This window comes from Microcaecilia unicolor, chromosome 3 (assembly GCF_901765095.1).
Source record: "Microcaecilia unicolor chromosome 3, aMicUni1.1, whole genome shotgun sequence".
NCBI classification, from domain to species: domain Eukaryota; kingdom Metazoa; phylum Chordata; class Amphibia; order Gymnophiona; family Siphonopidae; genus Microcaecilia; species Microcaecilia unicolor.
The window spans coordinates 525158550-525178368 of NC_044033.1; the positions used below are offsets into that span (position 1 = coordinate 525158550).

General features: G+C 46.0%; 1 protein-coding gene across 1 annotated transcript in view; it reads right to left on the reverse strand.

Annotated features, from left to right (window-relative positions):
- SEC63 (SEC63 homolog, protein translocation regulator) overlaps positions 1-19819 on the reverse strand; it is a 200299-nt gene that overhangs the window by 22800 nt on the left and 157680 nt on the right. Inside the window, exon 20 of the mRNA XM_030199182.1 lies at positions 14160-14264. Coding sequence (XP_030055042.1) covers positions 14160-14264 — 105 coding nt within the window. The remainder of the gene's footprint in view (positions 1-14159; positions 14265-19819) is intronic.

The window sequence follows — 19819 nt, forward strand, 5'->3', positions numbered from 1 at the left end:
GGACAAGAGCGAGGATCTAGGGCCTTGCTGTCACACCAGACGGCAAACCTCCTCCACAGAAAGAAGTAACTGTTCTTAGTGAAATCTTTCCTGGAAGCAAGCAAGATGCGGGAGACACCCTCTGACAGACCCAAAGAGGCAAAGTCTACGCTCCCAACATCCAGGCCGTGAGAGCCAGGGACCGGAGGTTGGGATGCAGAAGCGCCCCTTCGTCCTGCGTGATGAGGGTCGGAAAACACTCCAATCTCCACGGTTCTTCGGAGGACAACTCCAGAAGAAGAGGGAACCAGATCTGACGCGGCCAAAAAGGAGCAATCGGAATCATGGTGCCTCGGTCTTGCTTGAATTTCAACAAAGTCTTCCCCACCAGAGGTATGGGAGGATAAGCATACAGCAGACCCTCCCCCCAGTCCAAGAGGAAGGCATCCGATGCCAGTCTGCCGTGGGCCTGAAGCCTGGAACAGAACTGAGGGACTTTGTGGTTGGCTCGAGATGCGAAGAGATCCACCAAGGGGGTGCCCCACACCTGGAAGATCTGTCGCACTACACGGGAATTGAGCGACCACTCGTGAGGTTGCATAATCCTGCTCAACCTGTCGGCCAGACTGTTGTTTACGCCTGCCAGATATGTGGCTTGGAGCACCATGCCGTGACGGCGAGCCCAGAGCCACATGCTGACGGCTTCCTGACACAGGGGGCGAGATCCGGTGCCCCCCTGCTTGTTGACGTAATACATGGCAACCTGGTTGTCTGTCTGAATTTGGATAATTTGGTGGGACAGCCGATCTCTGAAAGCCTTCAGAGCGTTCCAGATCGCTCGTAACTCCAGAAGATTGATCTGCAGATCGCGTTCCTGGAGGGACCAGCTTCCTTGGGTGTGAAGCCCATCGACATGAGCTCCCCACCCCAGGAGAGACGCATCCGTGGTCAGCACTTTTTGTGGCTGAGGAATTTGGAAAGGACGTCCCAGAGTCAAATTGGACCAAATCGTCCACCAATACAGGGATTGGAGAAAACTCGTGGACAGGTGGATCACGTCTTCTAGATCCCCAGCAGCCTGAAACCACTGGGAAGCTAGGGTCCATTGCGCAGATCTCATGTGAAGGCGGGCCATGGGAGTCACATGAACTGTGGAGGCCATGTGGCCCAGCAATCTCAACATCTGCCGAGCTGTGATCTGCTGGGACGCTCGCACCCGCGAGACAAGGGACAACAAGTTGTTGGCTCTCGCCTCTGGGAGATAGGCGCGAGCCGTCCGAGAATCCAGCAGAGCTCCTATGAATTCGAGTTTCTGCACTGGGAGAAGATGGGACTTTGGGTAATTTATCACAAACCCAGTAGCTCCAGGAGGCGAATAGTCATCTGCATGGACTGCAGGGCTCCTGCCTCGGATGTGTTCTTCACCAGCCAATCGTCGAGATATGGGAACACGTGTACCCCCAGTCTGCGAAGTGCCGCTGCTACTACAGCCAAGCACTTCGTGAACACTCTGGGCGCAGAGGCGAGCCCAAAGGGTAGCACACAGTACTGGAAGTGACGTGTGCCCAGCTGAAATCGCAGATACTGTCTGTGAGCTGGCAGTATCGGGATGTGCGTGTAGGCGTCCTTCAAGTCCAGAGAGCATAGCCAATCGTTTTCCTGAATCATGGGGAGAAGGGTGCCCAGGGAAAGCATCCTGAACTTTTCTTTGACCAGATATTTGTTCAGGGCCCTTAGGTCTAGGATGGGACGCATCCCCCCTGTTTTCTTTTCCACAAGGAAGTACCTGGAATAGAATCCCAGCCCTTCTTGCCCGGATGGCACGGGCTCGACCGCATTGGCGCTGAGAAGGGCGGAGAGTTCCTCTGCAAGTACCTGCTTGTGCTGGAAGCTGTAAGACTGAGCTCCCGGTGGACAATTTGGAGGTTTTGAGGCCAAATGGAGGGTGTATCCTTGCCGGACTATTTGAAGAACCCACTGATCGGAGGTTATGAGAGGCCACCTTTGGTGAAAAGCTTTCAACCTCCCTCTGACTGGCAGGTCGCCCGGCACTGACACTTGGATGTCGGCTATGCTCTGCTGGAGCCAGTCAAAAGCTCGTCCCTTGCTTTTGCTGGGGAGCCGAGGGGCCTTGCTGAGGCGCACGTTGCTGACGAGAGCGAGCGCGCTGGGGCTTAGCCTGGGCCGCAGGCTGTCGAGAAGGAGGATTGTACCTACGCTTGCCAGAAGAGTAGGGAACAGTCTTCCTTCCCCCGAAAAATCTTCGACCTGTAGAGGTAGAGGCTGAAGGCTGCCGGCGGGAGAACTTGTCGAATGCGGTGTCCCGCTGGTGGAGCTGCTCTACCACCTGCTCGACCTTTTCTTCAAAAATATTATCCGCACGGCAAGGCGAGTCCGCAATCCGCTGCTGGATTCTATTCTCCAGGTCGGAGGCACGCAGCCATGAGAGTCTGCGCATCACCACACCTTGAGCAGCGGCCCTGGACGCAACATCAAAGGTGTCATACACCCCTCTGGCCAGGAATTTTCTGCACGCCTTCAGCTGCCTGACCACCTCCTGAAATGGCTTGGCTTGCTCAGGGGGGAGCTTATCCACCAAGCCCGCCAACTGCCGCACATTGTTCCGCATGTGTATGCTCGTGTAGAGCTGGTAGGACTGAATTTTGGCCACGAGCATAGAAGAATGGTAGGCCTTCCTCCCAAAGGAGTCCAAGGTTCTAGAGTCCTTGCCCGGGGGCGCCGAAGCATGCTCCCTAGAACTCTTGGCCTTCTTTAGGGCCAAATCCACAACTCCAGAGTCATGAGGCAACTGAGTGCGCATCAGCTCTGGGTCCCCATGGATCCGGTACTGGGACTCGATCTTCTTGGGAATGTGGGGATTAGTTAGAGGCTTGGTCCAGTTTGCCAGCAATGTCTTTTTGAGGACATGATGCATGGGTACTGTGGACGCTTCCTTAGGTGGAGAAGGATAGTCCAGGAGCTCAAACATTTCAGCCCTGGGCTCGTCCTCCTCAACCACCGGGAAGGGGATGGCCGTAGACATCTCCCGGACAAAGGAAGCGAAAGACAGACTCTCGGGAGGAGAAAGCTGCCTTTCAGGAGAGGGAGTGGGATCAGAGGGAAGACCCTCAGACTCCTCGTCAGAGAAATATCTGATGTCTTCCTCTTCTTCCCACGAGGCCTCACCCTCGGTGTCAGACAAGTTCACGAACCTGTGTCTGCAACCGTGCCCGGCTCGACTCCGTGGAACCACGGCCACGGTGGGAGCGTCGAGAGGTAGACTCCCTCGCCCGCACCGGCGAAGCTCCCTCCGCCGACGTAGTCGGGGAGCCTTCCTGGGAGGCGACCGCAGTCGGTACCCGGAGACCTCACCCCTGGCAATGGGCCAGCCGGCGCCTCACTCGACAGTACCGGTGGCGCAAGCACCCCCAGTACCGGAGGGGTAGGGCGCAACAGCTCTCCCAGGATCTCTGGGAGAACGGCCCGGAGACTCTCGTTCAGAGCGGCTGCAGAAAAAGGCATGGAAGTCGATGCAGGCGTCGATGTCAGAGTCTGTTCCGGGCGTGGAGGCTGTTCCGGGCTGTCCAAAGGGGAGCACATCGACACCTCTTGAACAGAGGGCGAGCGGTCCTCTCGGTGTCGATGCCTACTGGGTGCCGACTCCCTCGGCGACCCAGAGCTCTCGGTGCCGACACGGGAAGGAGACCGGTGACGATGCTTCTTCGACTTCTTGGAACGAAGCATGTCACCGGAGCTTCCCGGCACCGACGAGGAGGACGTAGAATCCAGCCGTCTCTTCCTCGGGGCCGAGGCCGAAGGAGGTCGGTCTCGGGGGGGCTGTACCGCAGGAGCCCTCAGGGTGGGGGGAGACCCACCCGAAGGCTCACCGCCACCAGCAGGGGAATGGACAGCCCTCACCTGCACTCCAGATGAAGCACCACCGTCCGACGACATCAGCAGACGAGGAGGTCTCGATACCACCGACGCGACGCAGCCTTCCGATGACGCCCCGATGCAGAGGGCCGATGCCTCGATGCACTCGGGGACGAAGATGAAGGTCCAGGCGCCGACAACGTCGATGCAGTCGATACTCCCGGTGCCGATGCCGACGAAGAGCCCGAGAACAAAATGTTCCACTGGGCCAATCTCACTACCTGAGTCCGCTTTTGTAAAAGGGAACACAGACTACAGGCCTGCGGGCGGTGCCCAGCCCCCAGACACTGAAGACACGACGCGTGCCTATCAGTGAGCGAGATTACCCGGGCGCACTGGGTGCACTTCTTGAAGCCGCTGGAAGACTTCGATGTCATGGGCGGAAAAATCACGCCGGCGAGATCAAAACTCGAAATGGCGAAAAAGGCACCGCAAAATTTAGGGGGAAGAAAACTTCGACCGAGGCCTAAATAGGGCCTACCCCGACGACGAAAGAAAACTTACCGGGTCAAAAAACTGGAAGTATGGGAAGGGAGAAGACCATAAAGGTCTCCTTCCGACACCTTCTTTTTTTTTTTTTAAGAGAAAGTCGATAAACGACGCGCGAGGTCAACTTTGGGGCGCGAACGGCGAAACACGACCGTACCGAGCGCGGACAAAAGAAGACTGGCCGGCACGAGCCGGTTTCGGGCGGGAAGATGGCCGCGCAAGCGCGGTGTGCATCGGCGTGCAAGGACTAGCAAAGGACTTTGCTAGAAAAGTGTTCCGATTGGAGGGGCTGCCGTGGACGTCACCCATCAGTGAGAACAAGCAGCCTGCTTGTCCTCGGAGAATGTTTATTTCACAACCACAGCACCTCCCTCTCACTCTCTGCATTCCAGTGATACAATCACCTTAGCTCCTCTCCTCAGCCCTCTGCATTTGTTTTTTCCCTCCACTGACCCATCTCCTTAAAAGAAAAAAGCAAGAAAGAAAAATTGTGGGTTAATCCTGCTTGCACAAAAGAGAAGAGGCAGCCATGACAATTCTTACTAAGGCTAGCTGTAAAAGAGTGAGCTAAATTTATACTTCTTCTCAGACCTGGCATTAAAACCCCAGAATTAGAAAACCATGTACTAGGCCCTTCAGGTCTTCTGTGCACTTGTTTGCATCCAGGTTTAATAGCTATCAAGCCCTATTTTACATAGAATGTCAGAAACTGGAAATACATGCTGGGCCATTCACAGTTCCCTTGGTCATTTCTAAAAGGCTCTGCTGAGCAATACATATTTTGTGAAAAATATTTGAGATATCTTTTATTGGAAACAGCTTAGGATTGTAGATAAAGTGCTATTAAGACTTCTATCAACATATATTAATATTAGGTCTGCACATTTAATGCGTTAATCGCATTACACTCCTTGCTATGTTGGTCTCTCCCTTTGTCCTCTTTCAGTTTTTTCCTCTTCTGCTTCCGCTGCTTCTGCCTTACTGTCATGCAGTCTCTACCCACACGCTCTGGCATATCCAGCTCCCAGCTTGCCTTTATTGTCTGCAGGACTGGATGCACACTGCTTTTTTCAAGCCAGGAGCCTTCCCTCTGATAGAACTGATAAACTTCTTGTTTTCTGTCGGCAAGAGATGCTACAGAGGGAAGGCTCCCAGCTTGAGAGAAGCAGCATGTGTCTAGTGCTGCAAACAGTAAAGACAAGCAGGGAGGGTTGGGGAGAGTCAGAGGCCTGAGTGCAGGGGGAGAGGAGAGTGTGAGATGTCAGAGTGTAGGCAAAGGGGTGGGGAGATGCAGTCAGAACAGGCAAAGATGCCGAGATCTGAACTAGGGGATGGGATAAACAAAAGGGAGATGGTGCCCATGAAGGGGAGGGAATGGGAGGGTAAGGAAAGGGAGAAGGAAAGAGATGGTGCCCATGGAGGGGAGAAGGGAAGAAAGAAGATGGTGCCCATAGAGGGAGGTTGCAGGAGAGGAAATGGTGTTCGTGGAGAGGAGGGGAAGGGAAGAAAGCCGAGAGGAGATGTGCTCGTGGAGGGGAGGGGAAGGGAAGAAAGCAGAGAGATGTGCTCGTGGACGGGAGGGGAAGAAAACAGAGAGGAGATGGTGCTTATGGAAGAGAAGGGAAGAGACGGGAGGATACGGTGCCCATGGAGAGAAGGTGAAGGGAAGAAAACTAGATAGATTTCAGGAGGAAGAAAGTTGAAGGATGAATATAGGGCAGGATGTGAAGAGAGAAAAGAAATAATGAACTGATAAGATGTTCTGGAAACACAATTCAAAGCACAAACAGAGGGAAGCAGAACCAGAAGCAGGGAACAAGTGATTAGAAAATAAAAATTGCCAGACAGCAAAGGTAAGAAAAATGATTTTCAGTTTAGTAATTGAAATATGTCAGTTTTGAGAATTTACATCTGCTGTCTATATTTTGTACTGTACAGGAGGAAATGTGAGGGGACCCCTTAAGTTATCAACCATGTGATTAAAAATTTTAATCGATGTACAGCTCTTATATATATATATATATATATATAGAGAGAGAGAGAGAGAGAGAGAGAGAGAGAGAGAGAGAGAGAGAGAGAGAGAGAGAGAGAGAGAGAGAGAGAGAGAGAGAGAGAGAGAGAGAGAGAGAGAGAGAGTAAAATTTTTAATATATACATTAAAATCTTTAAATCTCACGATTGATCACGTGATTAAAAAAACCCAGGAAGCTGTGAGCCGCTCGTTGTGGGAACTGGGTGGGAAGATAGATGCAATCACTCACAGCCAGCCTGTGTGACTGCATCTGTCTCCCCCCTCCCCAGACTATCACAGATAGCACACAGTCTGGGGGGGGACGGGACAGACAGAGTCAGTCACACAGACTGTGTGACTGCATGTCTTCCACCCCAGCCCCCCCTCCCCAGACTGTGCTGCATGCCTGGTCTGTCACTCAGATTAAGCAGGCAGGCAGTATTTGGGGGGGGGGGGGGGGGTGAGAAGGGAGAAAGGACAAGAAAGGATGCAGTTACACAGGCTACCAGTGACTATATCTCTTCCCTTCTGTCCTCCCCCCCAACAGACTGCCTACCTGCATGCCTGATATGGGTCACTGATCAGGAAGGAAACAATCTAGGGGGAGAAAGGGACTGGGACTGCTGAACCACATTAGAGGAGGGAAGGGGACCGGGACCACTGGACCACAGGGGAGGGGAGGAGAACCAAGATCACTTAATAGCAACAGATGGGTGAGTGGTCAACAGCAGCAAAAGCAACGCGGGCAGGCGGGACACCAGAAGAAGTGACAGCAGGGCGGGTAGCGGCAACAAGAGGTGAGGGCAGACCGGGTAGCAGAAGGGTCACAGAGACAAAGCGCTGTGCACCAATATCCACCTGGCTGCGCAACAGCGGCCCTTCTCATTGGCAGACAGCCAATAAGAAGACCCCGCTAGACAGCCAATCAGGTTCAGGGGAAGGGACGGAGAGAAACTTGGGAAAGAGAAGGAAAACATAATGGCACTCCGTGCAGGAGCGGGAAAACTAAGGCACTGGGGATCAATTTTATTAATCGTGATTAAAAAATGGCACGTTACTCACGGAGTTCATCATGATCAACGAGCAGCCATTATATATATATATATATATATATATATATATATATATATATATATATATATATATATATACACACACACACACACACACACAGTGCAATCCGCTTAAGTACAAGGGTCTGGGACCATGGGACCAAAGAAATGCATGCAGTTAACCAGAGCATGCAGTTAACCGTTGTGACCCAAAGAAGCTTGACATCTGATCAACATATGTACAGTACTGTTTATTATTATACATACAGTATACAGTCTCAATTAACTGACATTAGGCTTACTTGAAGTAATCAGTTATAGTCCTCTGTACACTCTTGGGTCTGTGAGTCCCATAGACTACGTCTACCAGACGGTAAAAACTGTCATACAGAGCATGCAGTTAACCGTTGTGACCCAAAGAAGCTTGACATCTGATCAACATATGTACAGTACTGTTTATTATTATACATACAGTATACAGTCTCAATTAACTGACATTAGGCTTACTTGAAGTAATCAGTTATAGTCCTCTGTACACTCTTGGGTCTGTGAGTCCCATAGACTACGTCTACCAGACGGTAAAAACTGTCATAGCACTGACATCCAGTGGCCTCCAGATAGGCCCGCACGGTGTTGAGACTCTCCAGCGCTCTTGCAAAAGTGACAGGAGGAGGCTGTTGAATTTCATCAGCATGTGCCTCGCTGCTCATTTCTTCATCTGTTCCATCATCAGCCGTCGTTGCCTGCATGTAGGAGCATATCTCGACATCAGTGCTGTCTTCAGCTGTTTCTAGATCGTAATCAGCAACTATGTAGCGATGGAACTCCTCTTCAGTAAAACCAGCTGGGATGTCAATAACCTCTTCATCCGACGCATTTGTAACAGCTGCACCTGTTTCGTCCCTCTCCACATCCTTAACAAAGCTTGCCCACTTGTAGCAGTTCACAATGGTTGCCTGTGTAACATGATTCCAGGCTTCTTTCTGCATATGTAAAGAATCCAACAGTGATAGATTACGAGCCAGTTCAACAACACATTTATCCTTCCCAGCCTGGTCATCCATAACACTCATCAGACGATGTAGCACAAGAGCCCAATAATGTTGTTTGAAATTGGCTATTATGCCCTGATCCAGAGGTTGGATCAGAGAGGTAGTGTTTGGTGGCAGGAAGACCACCTTGACATTAGACAGCCTGACATCATCCCTGTGTGCAGCACAATTATCATAAAGCAACAAAATCTGACGCTTTTGTGCCCGCATTCTAGTGTCTTAACTTCTTTAGCCACTGCTTCCAAATTTCCCAGTCATCCATGAATTTGCATTAGCCTCATATGACACAGGAAGTCGCTTAACATTCTTGAAGCTACGGGGCTGCTTGCTCTTTCCAATGACGAGGGGTTCCAACTTCTCACTACCATCCATATTGCAGCAAAGGAGGAACGTCAGTCGGTCCCTCAATGTTTTACCTCCAGTAGTTTCGGCATGTTTGAATGCAAGTGTTCCATCAGGAATCGCTCGCCAGTAGAGACCATTTTCATCAGCATTGAAAATGTCACAAGGTGCAAACTCGTTCAAGTTGGTAGGAAGAACTGAAACAACCCAATTTTCAGCACCAAAGTCATCAGCGTCTTGTTTCTCACCATGCTGTTTCTTGAATTTTATGCTGTTCCTTTCCTTCCATCTTTCCAACCATCCAACAGTGGCTTTGGATTCAGTTAGTCCAAGACTTTCAGCTAGCTGGTTAGCTTTCTCCATAAGCAGTGGACCACTGACAGGAAACTGTCTGCTCCTGACTCGAGAAAACCACTGAAGAAGAGCATCTTCTACCTCCTCAGCTTTTCCCGCCTGTTTCGTTTTCGTTGTGGATTTGTATTGTTTTGCCAGTCTTCCAGAAGCTGGTCTTTCTGCTTCAAGACACATGAAATTTGACTGGGATTGACACCATATTCTTTAGCAATAGATGCTTGACTTTGTTTGTTTTCTAATTTTTTAAGAATTTCTAATCGTTCAGCCAGTGTTAAAGTCTTACAGTTCCGCCGCTTCGACGACCCCGGAGCACGCTCCAACAACATTCTTTCCCCTAATCTGCCTGGGGCAGTTAAAGAGGCGGTAAATTTGAAATCTCGGTTGTCATGTGCCAATCGGCTTCCATATTCCATGCGCGCGCTTATGTGGAGTCTTTTCTGCAGAGAAGCGGTCTTAAACCATGCATATAAGCGAATCTTCCGCTAAACCGAAGTTTGTCCCCATAGAAATTGATGGTGCCAAAAATGGGATCGAAGTACAGCATGCAGTTAAACAGAGCATGCGCTTATCAGACATGCACTTAAATGGAGTGCACTGTAAATATAATTGTTCCTATTTACAACTTGCTCAGCAAATTGACAGTGATAAATATATATATAATTGTTCAAATCTACAACTTGCTCAGCAATTGACAGTGATAAATTGCAATCTTTGAAATCTCTCTGCTCTTTATTTAAAAAAACCTAGTCTACAATGGTCTCTAGAGAGAAAGAAAGAGAGAGTGGTTTATTTATTTACTTGCCAGCATGTGCAGTCATTTCAGGGAGGAAAAGCATGTTCAAAGACAGTATCACCATTTGCAGCTTTACATGGATAAATACCAATCCTGCAACATACTAGTGCATTTGCCAATTCTTACAGGCACTAGTAAAAAAAGGCCCATTTCTGACACAAATGAAACGGGCGCTAGCAAGGGTTTCCTCTGAGTGTGTATGTTTGAGAGAGTGTATGTGAGAGTGACTGTGTGAGAGAGTGTGTGTGTGACAGATACCTCCCCCCCTCTCTGGTGTCAGGCCCCCCCTCCCTCTCTCTGGTGTCTGAGCGTTACTGTGCAGGACGCTGAGCTCTGGCTGTGCTTCAAGGAACTGACCAATCCTATTTAATAGAATGCACCTCCAACATTCTGAAGCCGAGAAACCTCGTGTGGTTGGTCACTTCTGCTTGTGACGAACTCGGAAGTACGTGATGTCAATTCAGGAGATGGATACAGAGAGCAGGAATGCCTCAGCCATGCAGTCAGCTTCAGAATGTTGGAGCTGCGTTTTATTATATTGGATGTGCATCTGATTTCATAGGGACCACATGTACACGAGAAGTCTGTTAATAAGGCAGATGAAATACATTAATAAATTTGAGGTTAGCACAATTGCCCTTCAATCCCTGGTGCAGACTCAAGCTCAACTCCAGGCCCAAGCAATCACATGCCTAGGAGCAGGCACAGATGCCAGTGCAGGAATTTTTAAAATAAACATGTATTTCCAAACCGTGTCCAAAACAAACCCTCTTGAAATCTGTATCTTAATGGCCAGTCCTCTCTCCCAAAGCACACAAATGTCTTTCTTGGCGAGTGCGAGTGCTCCTTCCTGTGTGACTGTTGTTGCTCATTCCCCTCAGTCTCAAGCAGATAGAGGTTTATAGAGGACACCTGCAGAGGCATAATAGAGAAGTCCTACCTCCAGTCTGGCAACCTCTGTGGTGCCATGGAGGAGAATATTCTCCTGAAGAGACAGCATCACCATGAAGAGGCAGGAAGTAAGCCAGGACCTGCCCCTCCAGGGGATGCAATATCCTCTCGCACCGATATGTGTCTCCAGGGGCTTCTGTCCATTGGGGAAGAGTTAGGATGGCCGCTGGAGATTCGATCATTAGGCATGTAGATAGCTGGGTGGTTGGTGGACATGAGGATTGCTTGGTCTCTTCCATGCCTAGTGCGAAGTTGGCAGACTTCATGCGTCACCTAGATAAGATTTTAGGCAGTCCTGGGGAGGAGTCGGCTGACTTGGTATATGTGGGCACCGATGACATAAGAAAACGAGGGAGGGAGGTTCTGGAAGCCAAATTTAAGCTCTTAGGTAGACAGCTGAAATCCAGAGCCTAGCATTTTCAGAAGTGCTCCCCATTCCACGCATAGGACCCAAGAGACAGGTAGAGTTCTGAAGTCTCAAATTGTGGATAAGGTACAGGGAGGAGGGTTTTAGATTTCTTAGGAACTCGGCAACATTCTGGGGAAGGGGGAGCCTATTCCAGAAATATGGGCTCCAACTTAACCAGGATTGTACCAGGCTGCTGGCATCAACATTTAAAAAGAAGATAGAGCAGCTCTTAAACAAAAAACTGGGGGGAAGGATGTCGCTCAAAAGTGCATTGTTTGGAACAAGGTATGGTTAAAACAGGGAAGATAGGGCATCCTGATAGCGAGGTTGCAACAGACACCATTGTAGACTACATGTCTTTAAATAAAGAGCAGACAGATTTCAAAGATTGCAATTTATCACTGTCAACTGCTGAGCAAGTTGTAAACAGAAACAAGCAGCATTATTTGAAATGCCTGTATGCAAATGCCAGAAGCCTAAGAAATAAGATGGGGGAAGTTAGATAAAATAAAAGGCATTTCTGAGACCTTGTAGAAGAAAATTAACCAATGGGACATTGTCATACCAGGATACAAATTATATCACAGTGATAGGGTAAATCTAATTGGTGGAGGAGTAACATTATACATTAAGGGCAGCACTGTAACAAATAGACTAAAAGTTCTGCAGGACACAAGACATCTTGGAATCCCTAGGGAGAGAAAATTCCTTGATGAAATCAAGGACTGCTTTATGAAGCAGCTGGTTCAGGAGTCAACAAGAGGGGGAACAATTCTAGACCTAGTCCTTAGTGGAGCGTATGGTGCTAGGGCCAATTGGTAACAGCACATGATCAGATTTGATATAATCTCTGGAGTAAGCATACACAGAAAATCCAATATATTAACATTTAACTTTCAAAAAGGAGACCATGATAAAATGATGAGAATGGTAAAAAAAAAAAAAAAGAGAGAGAGAGAGAGGAGCAGCTGCTAAGGTCAAAAATTTACATCAGGCATGGATGCTATTCAATAACACCATCCTGGACGTGCAGACCAGATCTATTCCATGTATTAAAAAAAGGAGGCAGGAAGGCCAAACAACAGCTGGCATGGTTAAAAAGTGAGCTGAAGGAAGATATTAGAGCTAAAGAAAATCCTTCCGAAAATAGAAGGATCCGACTGAAAATAACAGGAAACAGAATTAGGTAAGTCAAATGCAAAGTGCTAAGAAATGCAAACAGAGGATTTGAAAACTTTTGGTATATTAGAAGCAAGAAGCCGGTAAAAGGATCACTTGGACTGCTATATGATGACCGAGGGGTAAAGGGGCACTCAAGGAAGACAAGACCATAGCTGAGAGATTAAATGAATTCTTTGCTTTGGTCTTCACCGAGGAAGATGTGGGAGATACAAGTGCAAGAAATGGTATTCAAAGCTTCTGAGTCAGAGAAAAACAAATCTCTGTAAACCTGGAAGATGTAATGGGGCAATCTGACATACTGAAGAGTAGCAAATTGCCTGGACAAATGGTATACAATCCCAGGGTACTTAAAGAATGGATAAAAGAGTTGCAGAGCTATTGTTAGTAGTATGTAATTTATGTTTAAAATCCAGCATGGTACCAGTAGATTGGAGGGTGGCCAATATAATGTCCATTTTTTAAAAGGGTTCTAGAGATGATCTAGGTAATTATAGACCCATAAGGCTGATGTTGCAGCGGGGCAAAATGGTAGAGACTATTATAAAGAACGTAATTAAAGAGCACATACATAAGCATGGATTAATGACAGAAAGCCTACATAGATATAGTCAAGGGAAATCTTGCCTCACCAATCTACTACATTTCTTTGAAGGGGTGAATTAACATGTGGATAAAGGTCAATATTTTGTATCTGGATTTTCAAAAGGCATTTGACAAAGTACCTCATGAACTGTTCCTTTGGAAATTAGAAAGTCATGGGATAGGACGTAATATCCTATTATGGATTAAGAACTAATTAGAAAACAGATTAGGGTTAAATGGCCAGTGTTCTCAATGGAAGGAGAAGTGTAGATAGTTGGATTCCCCAAGGACCTGTGCTGGGACAGCTGCTTTTTAAATTTATACATGATCTAGAGTTGGGAATAACTAGTGAGGCGATTAAATTTGCTGATGGCACAAGTCCTGGTCAGGTGGATGGTGACAAATTTCAAGTGGATCTTATGAGACTGGTCATCCAAATGGCAGATGACATTTAATGTGAGCAAATGCAGTGATACATGTGGGAAACAGGAACCCAAACTACAGCTACGTGATGCAAGGTTCCAAATTAGGAGTCACCGACCAGGAAAAGGATCTAGATGTGCAGAGGCTAAAAGCAACCAGAATTTTAGGAATTATTAGAAAAGGAATGGAAAACAAAAACGAGAATGTTATAATGCCTTTGAATCACTCCGTGGTGCGACCGCACCTCTAATATTGTGTGCGATTCTGGTCACCGCATCTCAAAAACGATATAGTGGAATTAGAGAAGATACAGAGAAGGGCAACAAAAATGATAAAGGGGAAGGGACAGCTTCCATATGAAGAAAAGCTAAACGCAGCTAGGGCTCTTCAGCTTGGAGAAAAAAACGGCTGAAGGGAGATATGATAGAGGTCTAAAAACACTGAGTTGAGTGGAATGGGTAGATGTGAATCAATTGTTTCCTTTTTCCCAAAAATACATGGACTAGGGGGCATGCAAGTTATGTTAAACTAGACCTGCTGTTCATAAAGGTGGTTAATAAATCCCAATAAATAAAATAAATAAGCTAGATAATAAAATAGACATTACCTTCAATGGTTTAACCTGGTCCAAGCCCATATATGAATCTGATCTCAAAAACACCGTGTACTGATAATTTCCAGGTCTGCTTGGTGCAGGGAATTTCAGTTCTACCTAAAACAAATACAAAGAAGAAAAACCATATCACAGATGGCAACGAACACTATGGGCTTTTCTGTGATAGCAAGACTAAAACCGCTAGGAAAAAATCTTGTTAACTGTGCCTCTGCTAAGTGCTATGCTATATGATTCTTATATTCCGCTAAGTTCAAAAAAGATTCTAAGCGGATTACAAACAATAAGTCCTTCTTCAGGAGAATTTATAATTGCATATCTAACACATTGAAACAAACAAACAAAAAAACTCTATCAACTGAACATCTAAAACATCAATTACAGTTCTATATCTAATACATTGAAACTAAAATACACCTCCTCTCATCAAACAAAAAAGACCTTAACATTTTCCTGAAGGAATAATATTGTGCTATTCTCTGAATTTCTAAAGGCAGTCTGTTTCAAAGCCTAATTCCCTGGTGTAAAAAGGAACGCTCTAGAATGGTTTTCTTAGGAACACCCCTAAAAGACAGATAGCTTCATTTCAAACAGCGTTCCGATCTACCTGAGGAAAAAGATGACAGGAAATCCAAATAATTAATCGGTCTACCAGATCCATCACCGTACAGCATTTTGTACATCATACATGTTTGCTTAAACTTCAATCCTGAAGATACAGGAAGCCAACGTAGCTCCTTTTAACAGTGGGGCTCTTGCTGCTGTATTCTGCAGAAATTGAAGTTTTTGTAACCGTTTTTCAGTAAGACCCCCAAACAGTGAATTACAGTAATCTAAGTATGGAATCAGGATTGCCTCTGCCACTGTTCTAAAGTTATCCAGGTGTTATCTAGACTGCCCCAACTTGACATTTCGTTCTTTAGATTGTAAGCTCCTTTGAGCAGGGACCGTCCTTCTTTGTTTAATTTGTACAGCGCTGCGTAACCCTAGTAGCGCTCTAGAAATGTTTAGTAGTAGTAATTTAGATCGAATTGCTGTCGTAATTGTAATTTTTTTTTTTTTTAAGTCTTCAGATGTAATTCAAAAGTTAGGCCTGACTCCCAACACTTTTGAGTGGTCCTCAATCATTAGTTTCTCACCTGTACCCAGTTCCAAACACTTAGCAGTCAGCTTCTCATAATTTCCAAACCAAACGACCTTAGTCTTTAGTCTATTCAATTTCAGAAAATTAGCTTTAGCCCAGTTATCAGTTTTGATGACCATCTCCCTCAAGAGAGTCATAGTATCTTCACACTTTTCTCGAGCTTCACACAGAAGAAAAATATCATCTGCATATGAGTAGACCAATAGTCCCAAGGTGGACAGCACTGTTCCCATCATACTTAAATAGATGCTGAACAAGGAAGGTGACCCTTGAGGAACTCCGCAATCTGCATTCCACTGCAAGGATACCTTAGAATCCTTTCGTACACTATATATTCTCCTCTATAAAAACTCACTAAACCATTTCAAAACAGTACCACTCACTCCTATCTGACCAAGCCTATTCAACAGTTGATCATCGAAGGCGGCTGATATATCGAATTGTAGCAAAATTAGTAAGAGCCAGTCTGATTGCAGTTACCTTTTCTTGCAAACAAAGTTTCAGTACTGTGTAGTGGTCTGAAACCGTGCTGTGAAATATGAAGAATGTCAAATTTGCTCAAGTAGTCACATAATTGAATATTCACAACACATTCACTAAGTTTAGCAAGCCATGGTATGCTTGCCACTGGTCTATAATTTTCAGGCTTAGACAAATTAGCTCCCACTGATTTGGGAGTAGGAGTCAGCATAATATATGGAAAATTAAGGGGGTAATTCCCAGAATACAATTAACAAACACTGTCAACTATGTCAGAGGGAGCTGTCTTAAGTAAATAGGATGGACAAACATCTAAGTGACTAGCTTTCTTAGACAACCTTTTGAGGTAGATATTAATAGTATTTGTATCAGCTTCCAAAAATTCATTTCATAGCATGTCTCCTTTAAAAGATGTATCTCCTCTCTCTTCCTGTTGCTCCCACCATTGGCAATGCTGTCTTGTTTCAACAAGACTTTGCCTAATAATATCTTTTAGTACGGAAATAATTTGCCAACTCATCCGCCATAGGTTGTGAAATCATCAGCACCTTATCAGTTCTCAATGAGTTGAAAATGTAAGCTGTTTTGATGAATTTTCTGAATCAGCTATCATTTTTCCATAATATTCCCTTAGCACATAAGCACCGCCACACTGGGAAAAGACCAAAGATCCATCAAGCCCAGCACTCTGTCTCCGACAGCAGCCAATCCAGGCCCCAAGAACCTGGCACAAAACCCAAAATTTAATAACGACACAACAGAATTTTTATATTTTTAATCTCGTCTTTCCACTGTCTATAAATACCAGGATCCTTAGCTTTACTCCAGAATCTTCGTCTAAGGATAAAGACTGAATTTTGTTTGCTCTCTTTTCCCTCTAATGTACTTCTCTTGAGCATTTCTGCATTTTTGTTTAGTGCTTATTAAAAAAAAAAAAAAAATTAAAAAAGGGTCAAAACAAAACTAATCTTGTTCAGTGCAATGTGATGTAACACTCCATTTCAATTAATTACTCAGGTCACTCAATTTTATTGAAAGAGTGGGCTTCAAATGGTCTTACCTACCAATTTTTTTCCTTGAGTCCCTCCACACCAGTGATGATGCTTTGATATATGCTCTCCTGCTGGTAGCTGGAGCCTAAGAACTAATGAATTATGACATCACTGCATATAGTTTTCTGTGTTGCCTAGAAACAGCCAATATTTTCTTAAAGCAGGGTAGCAAAACATCCCATGAACTGTTGGAGAAACCTAACAACAAACTAGAACATAAAAACATGACTTGGAAAAGCTAGAAAGTGTAGAGAAGATTTGCTTACACCATATCTCTATAAGCGTATCTGCTAAGCTATTTACATCACAGAAACCTGGCAGGTTCTGAACTGGTCTGGAGGGACTCAAGGACAGAAAACTAGCAGGTAAGACCTAATTCTGACCTTCCTTTTTGTCCCTCCAGACCAGTCCAGATGCTTGGGATGTATCAAAGCAAGTCTCTTGATCAAGTATTTTATATCGCATTCATTGTTGATTTAATCATGAATTGATAACGAGTGTGACTGTTGGGCAGACTGGATAGACCGCTCAGGTCTTTATCTGCTCTCATTTACTACATTCTTCACAGGTGGGAATAGCAGTACCTGCTGACAACACACAGGCCCCAAATGCTGCATCTTGTTTGGCCTGCACATCTAACCTATAGTAATTCATAAAAGAAGACAATGATGCCTAAGAGCCACTGAAAATCTCTTGAGGTGGAATAAGTATGTGTTACACCCATGATGATGCCTGAGCTCCAGTCGAATGAGCCTTGAGAATAGAAGGACCTGATCTGCCTGACCAAATAAGAGTGGAAGTAATTGCTTCTTTAAACCAAACGTTTAAAGTTCTCTGTAGCTGTCAAAAGTGCTTCACTTTTCCTAGGACCACCAAAGACCATTAACAGCCTATGAGACCAACTAATTTGCTGGTTCTTGACAAGCAAAAGCAGAGTGACTGTCCAACATCTAACTTATCATAACACCCATGCTTATCACCATCACTCAACTGTCTAAAGACTGGCAAAGAAATCAACTGGTTAAAGTGAAATGGAGTAAGCACCTTAGAAGAAAGGAAGGAAACAGACGGAGAACTACTTTCTTTTGGAAACACTAAAAATAACGCCTAAAAGGGCCTGCAACTCAGACTCTTCTCACCAAACAGATCACCATCAGAAACTCTGTCTTCAAGTTAATATCTTTAAGAGTAGTGTCACGAAATGCCTAGCACCCGCCTGGGGTTAACCCTGCTGCCACCTGGAAAGTCTGTCCCCAGCACTGCTCAGGTCCGCCTGTACCATGGCACGTGCTCTATACTGGCACCCTCCTCCCACCAATTGTTTCCCACTCTCCCCAGTGATTTCTAGGTACTGGGGCCACTTTCTCAGGGGTCCCACAATTCTTGCAACACACCCACAGACCCAACACACAAACCACCAGGATTCTTATTCAGTCCAGGGACTTCAGAACTAATATACTATAAGTTTATTATCACAGAACTTGAACAGTGAACGTTTGAAAACCAGATGGAAAAGTACAGCAAGCAATAAGGATCAACATTAAAACTAACACTTGTTACTACCTGGGTAGCACCTGAGGAGTTCAGGAACTTAACTATTCACAAGCCTTGATCAGGATCTCAGGACAGAGATGTTTCTCCTCTGTAACCCCACACTTAAACAAAACTCCAGTACCTCCTGGCTAGATTTGAAGTCCAGGGCCAATCAGAGCCCCAGGGCATTGACTTTGAAAGTATCTGGCCAATGGTACTGCAGATTTACTTTCCATAAACTTATACGGGCGGGGGGGGGGGGGGGGGGGGGGAATCTTTAACAGATTTAAAACTCAAAACAAGTGCCATCTGCTGGCCAATTAGGAGAAATACACTTCATGAAACAATACAGTTTTCAGAAACCCACTGTTTCATCACAAGTAGCATATTGTAAAGGCTCGGAGGATGCATCAAGACTGACAAAACCAAATTAAGATCCCAAGGAGGCACCACAGAGTGTCTTGGTCTGAGCAATTTCACTCCCTTAGAAATCTCAAGCCACCCAGGTGTGTCTCCATGGAGTGGTCCTTGCACCAATCCTCTGTAAAATGCAACAGTTGCTAAATGAACTCTAAGAGAAGCAAGCGCCAGAATTAAAACCATTCTGACCATCTAACATCTCAGAAACCAAAGTTATTAATGGAGAGATCTAAAGCTTCTAACAACAAAAAGTCTCCAGACTCTCACGTATGCCAAGGTAGTACAGGATTACCTAGAATGCCACAACACTGAACCCAATTCCAGAAACCGAGCCCTTTTAAAAGTGAGGCCAAAAAAACAAAACAGAGACAGATCCTGCATGAGAATTGGGCCCTGCAATAACAGCAGCGTATTACTGACCAAAGGAAGAGGAAACACAACAGTGTCCTTGGCCAATCTGGAGCTACATGCACTACTAGACCCTCATAACCTTCTATCCTCTGAATAATCCTTCCTAACCATGGCGGGGGTGGGGGGACATGTAAAGGAGACTCAACACAGGCCATGGTTGACCCAACACATTTATGTCCTTGGAATGCCACTCTGTTCTGCAACCAAAAATCCTGGGAGCTTTTTGTCTTTTAAAAGGTGGTCACGAGATCCATGATTAGCTGAACAACACTGGATTACCTCCACCAGACTCCACTCACCAGAATGCAGGACTTTTCACTCCTGCTATGTAAGACGCAGAGAGCTAAGCAACGTCTCTCTGCCCAGCGCATCACTTGGACAATTTCATGAGCTCTCTTCCAGGTGGCTGCTGACTGACTACAATCTTTAAATCATCAACCATTGTCCTTGAGCAAACTGGCAACTGTCCTGACCATCAGTCATTGGGGGGAGGGAGGAAGGGCTCCAAATCCATGATTTGCCTCAAGTTGCTGGAGCACATCCACCGGGTAGAATGCATTTCTCTGACAATGGGAAAGGCAGAATCTGAGTTAGGTCATGAGATTATGAAGACC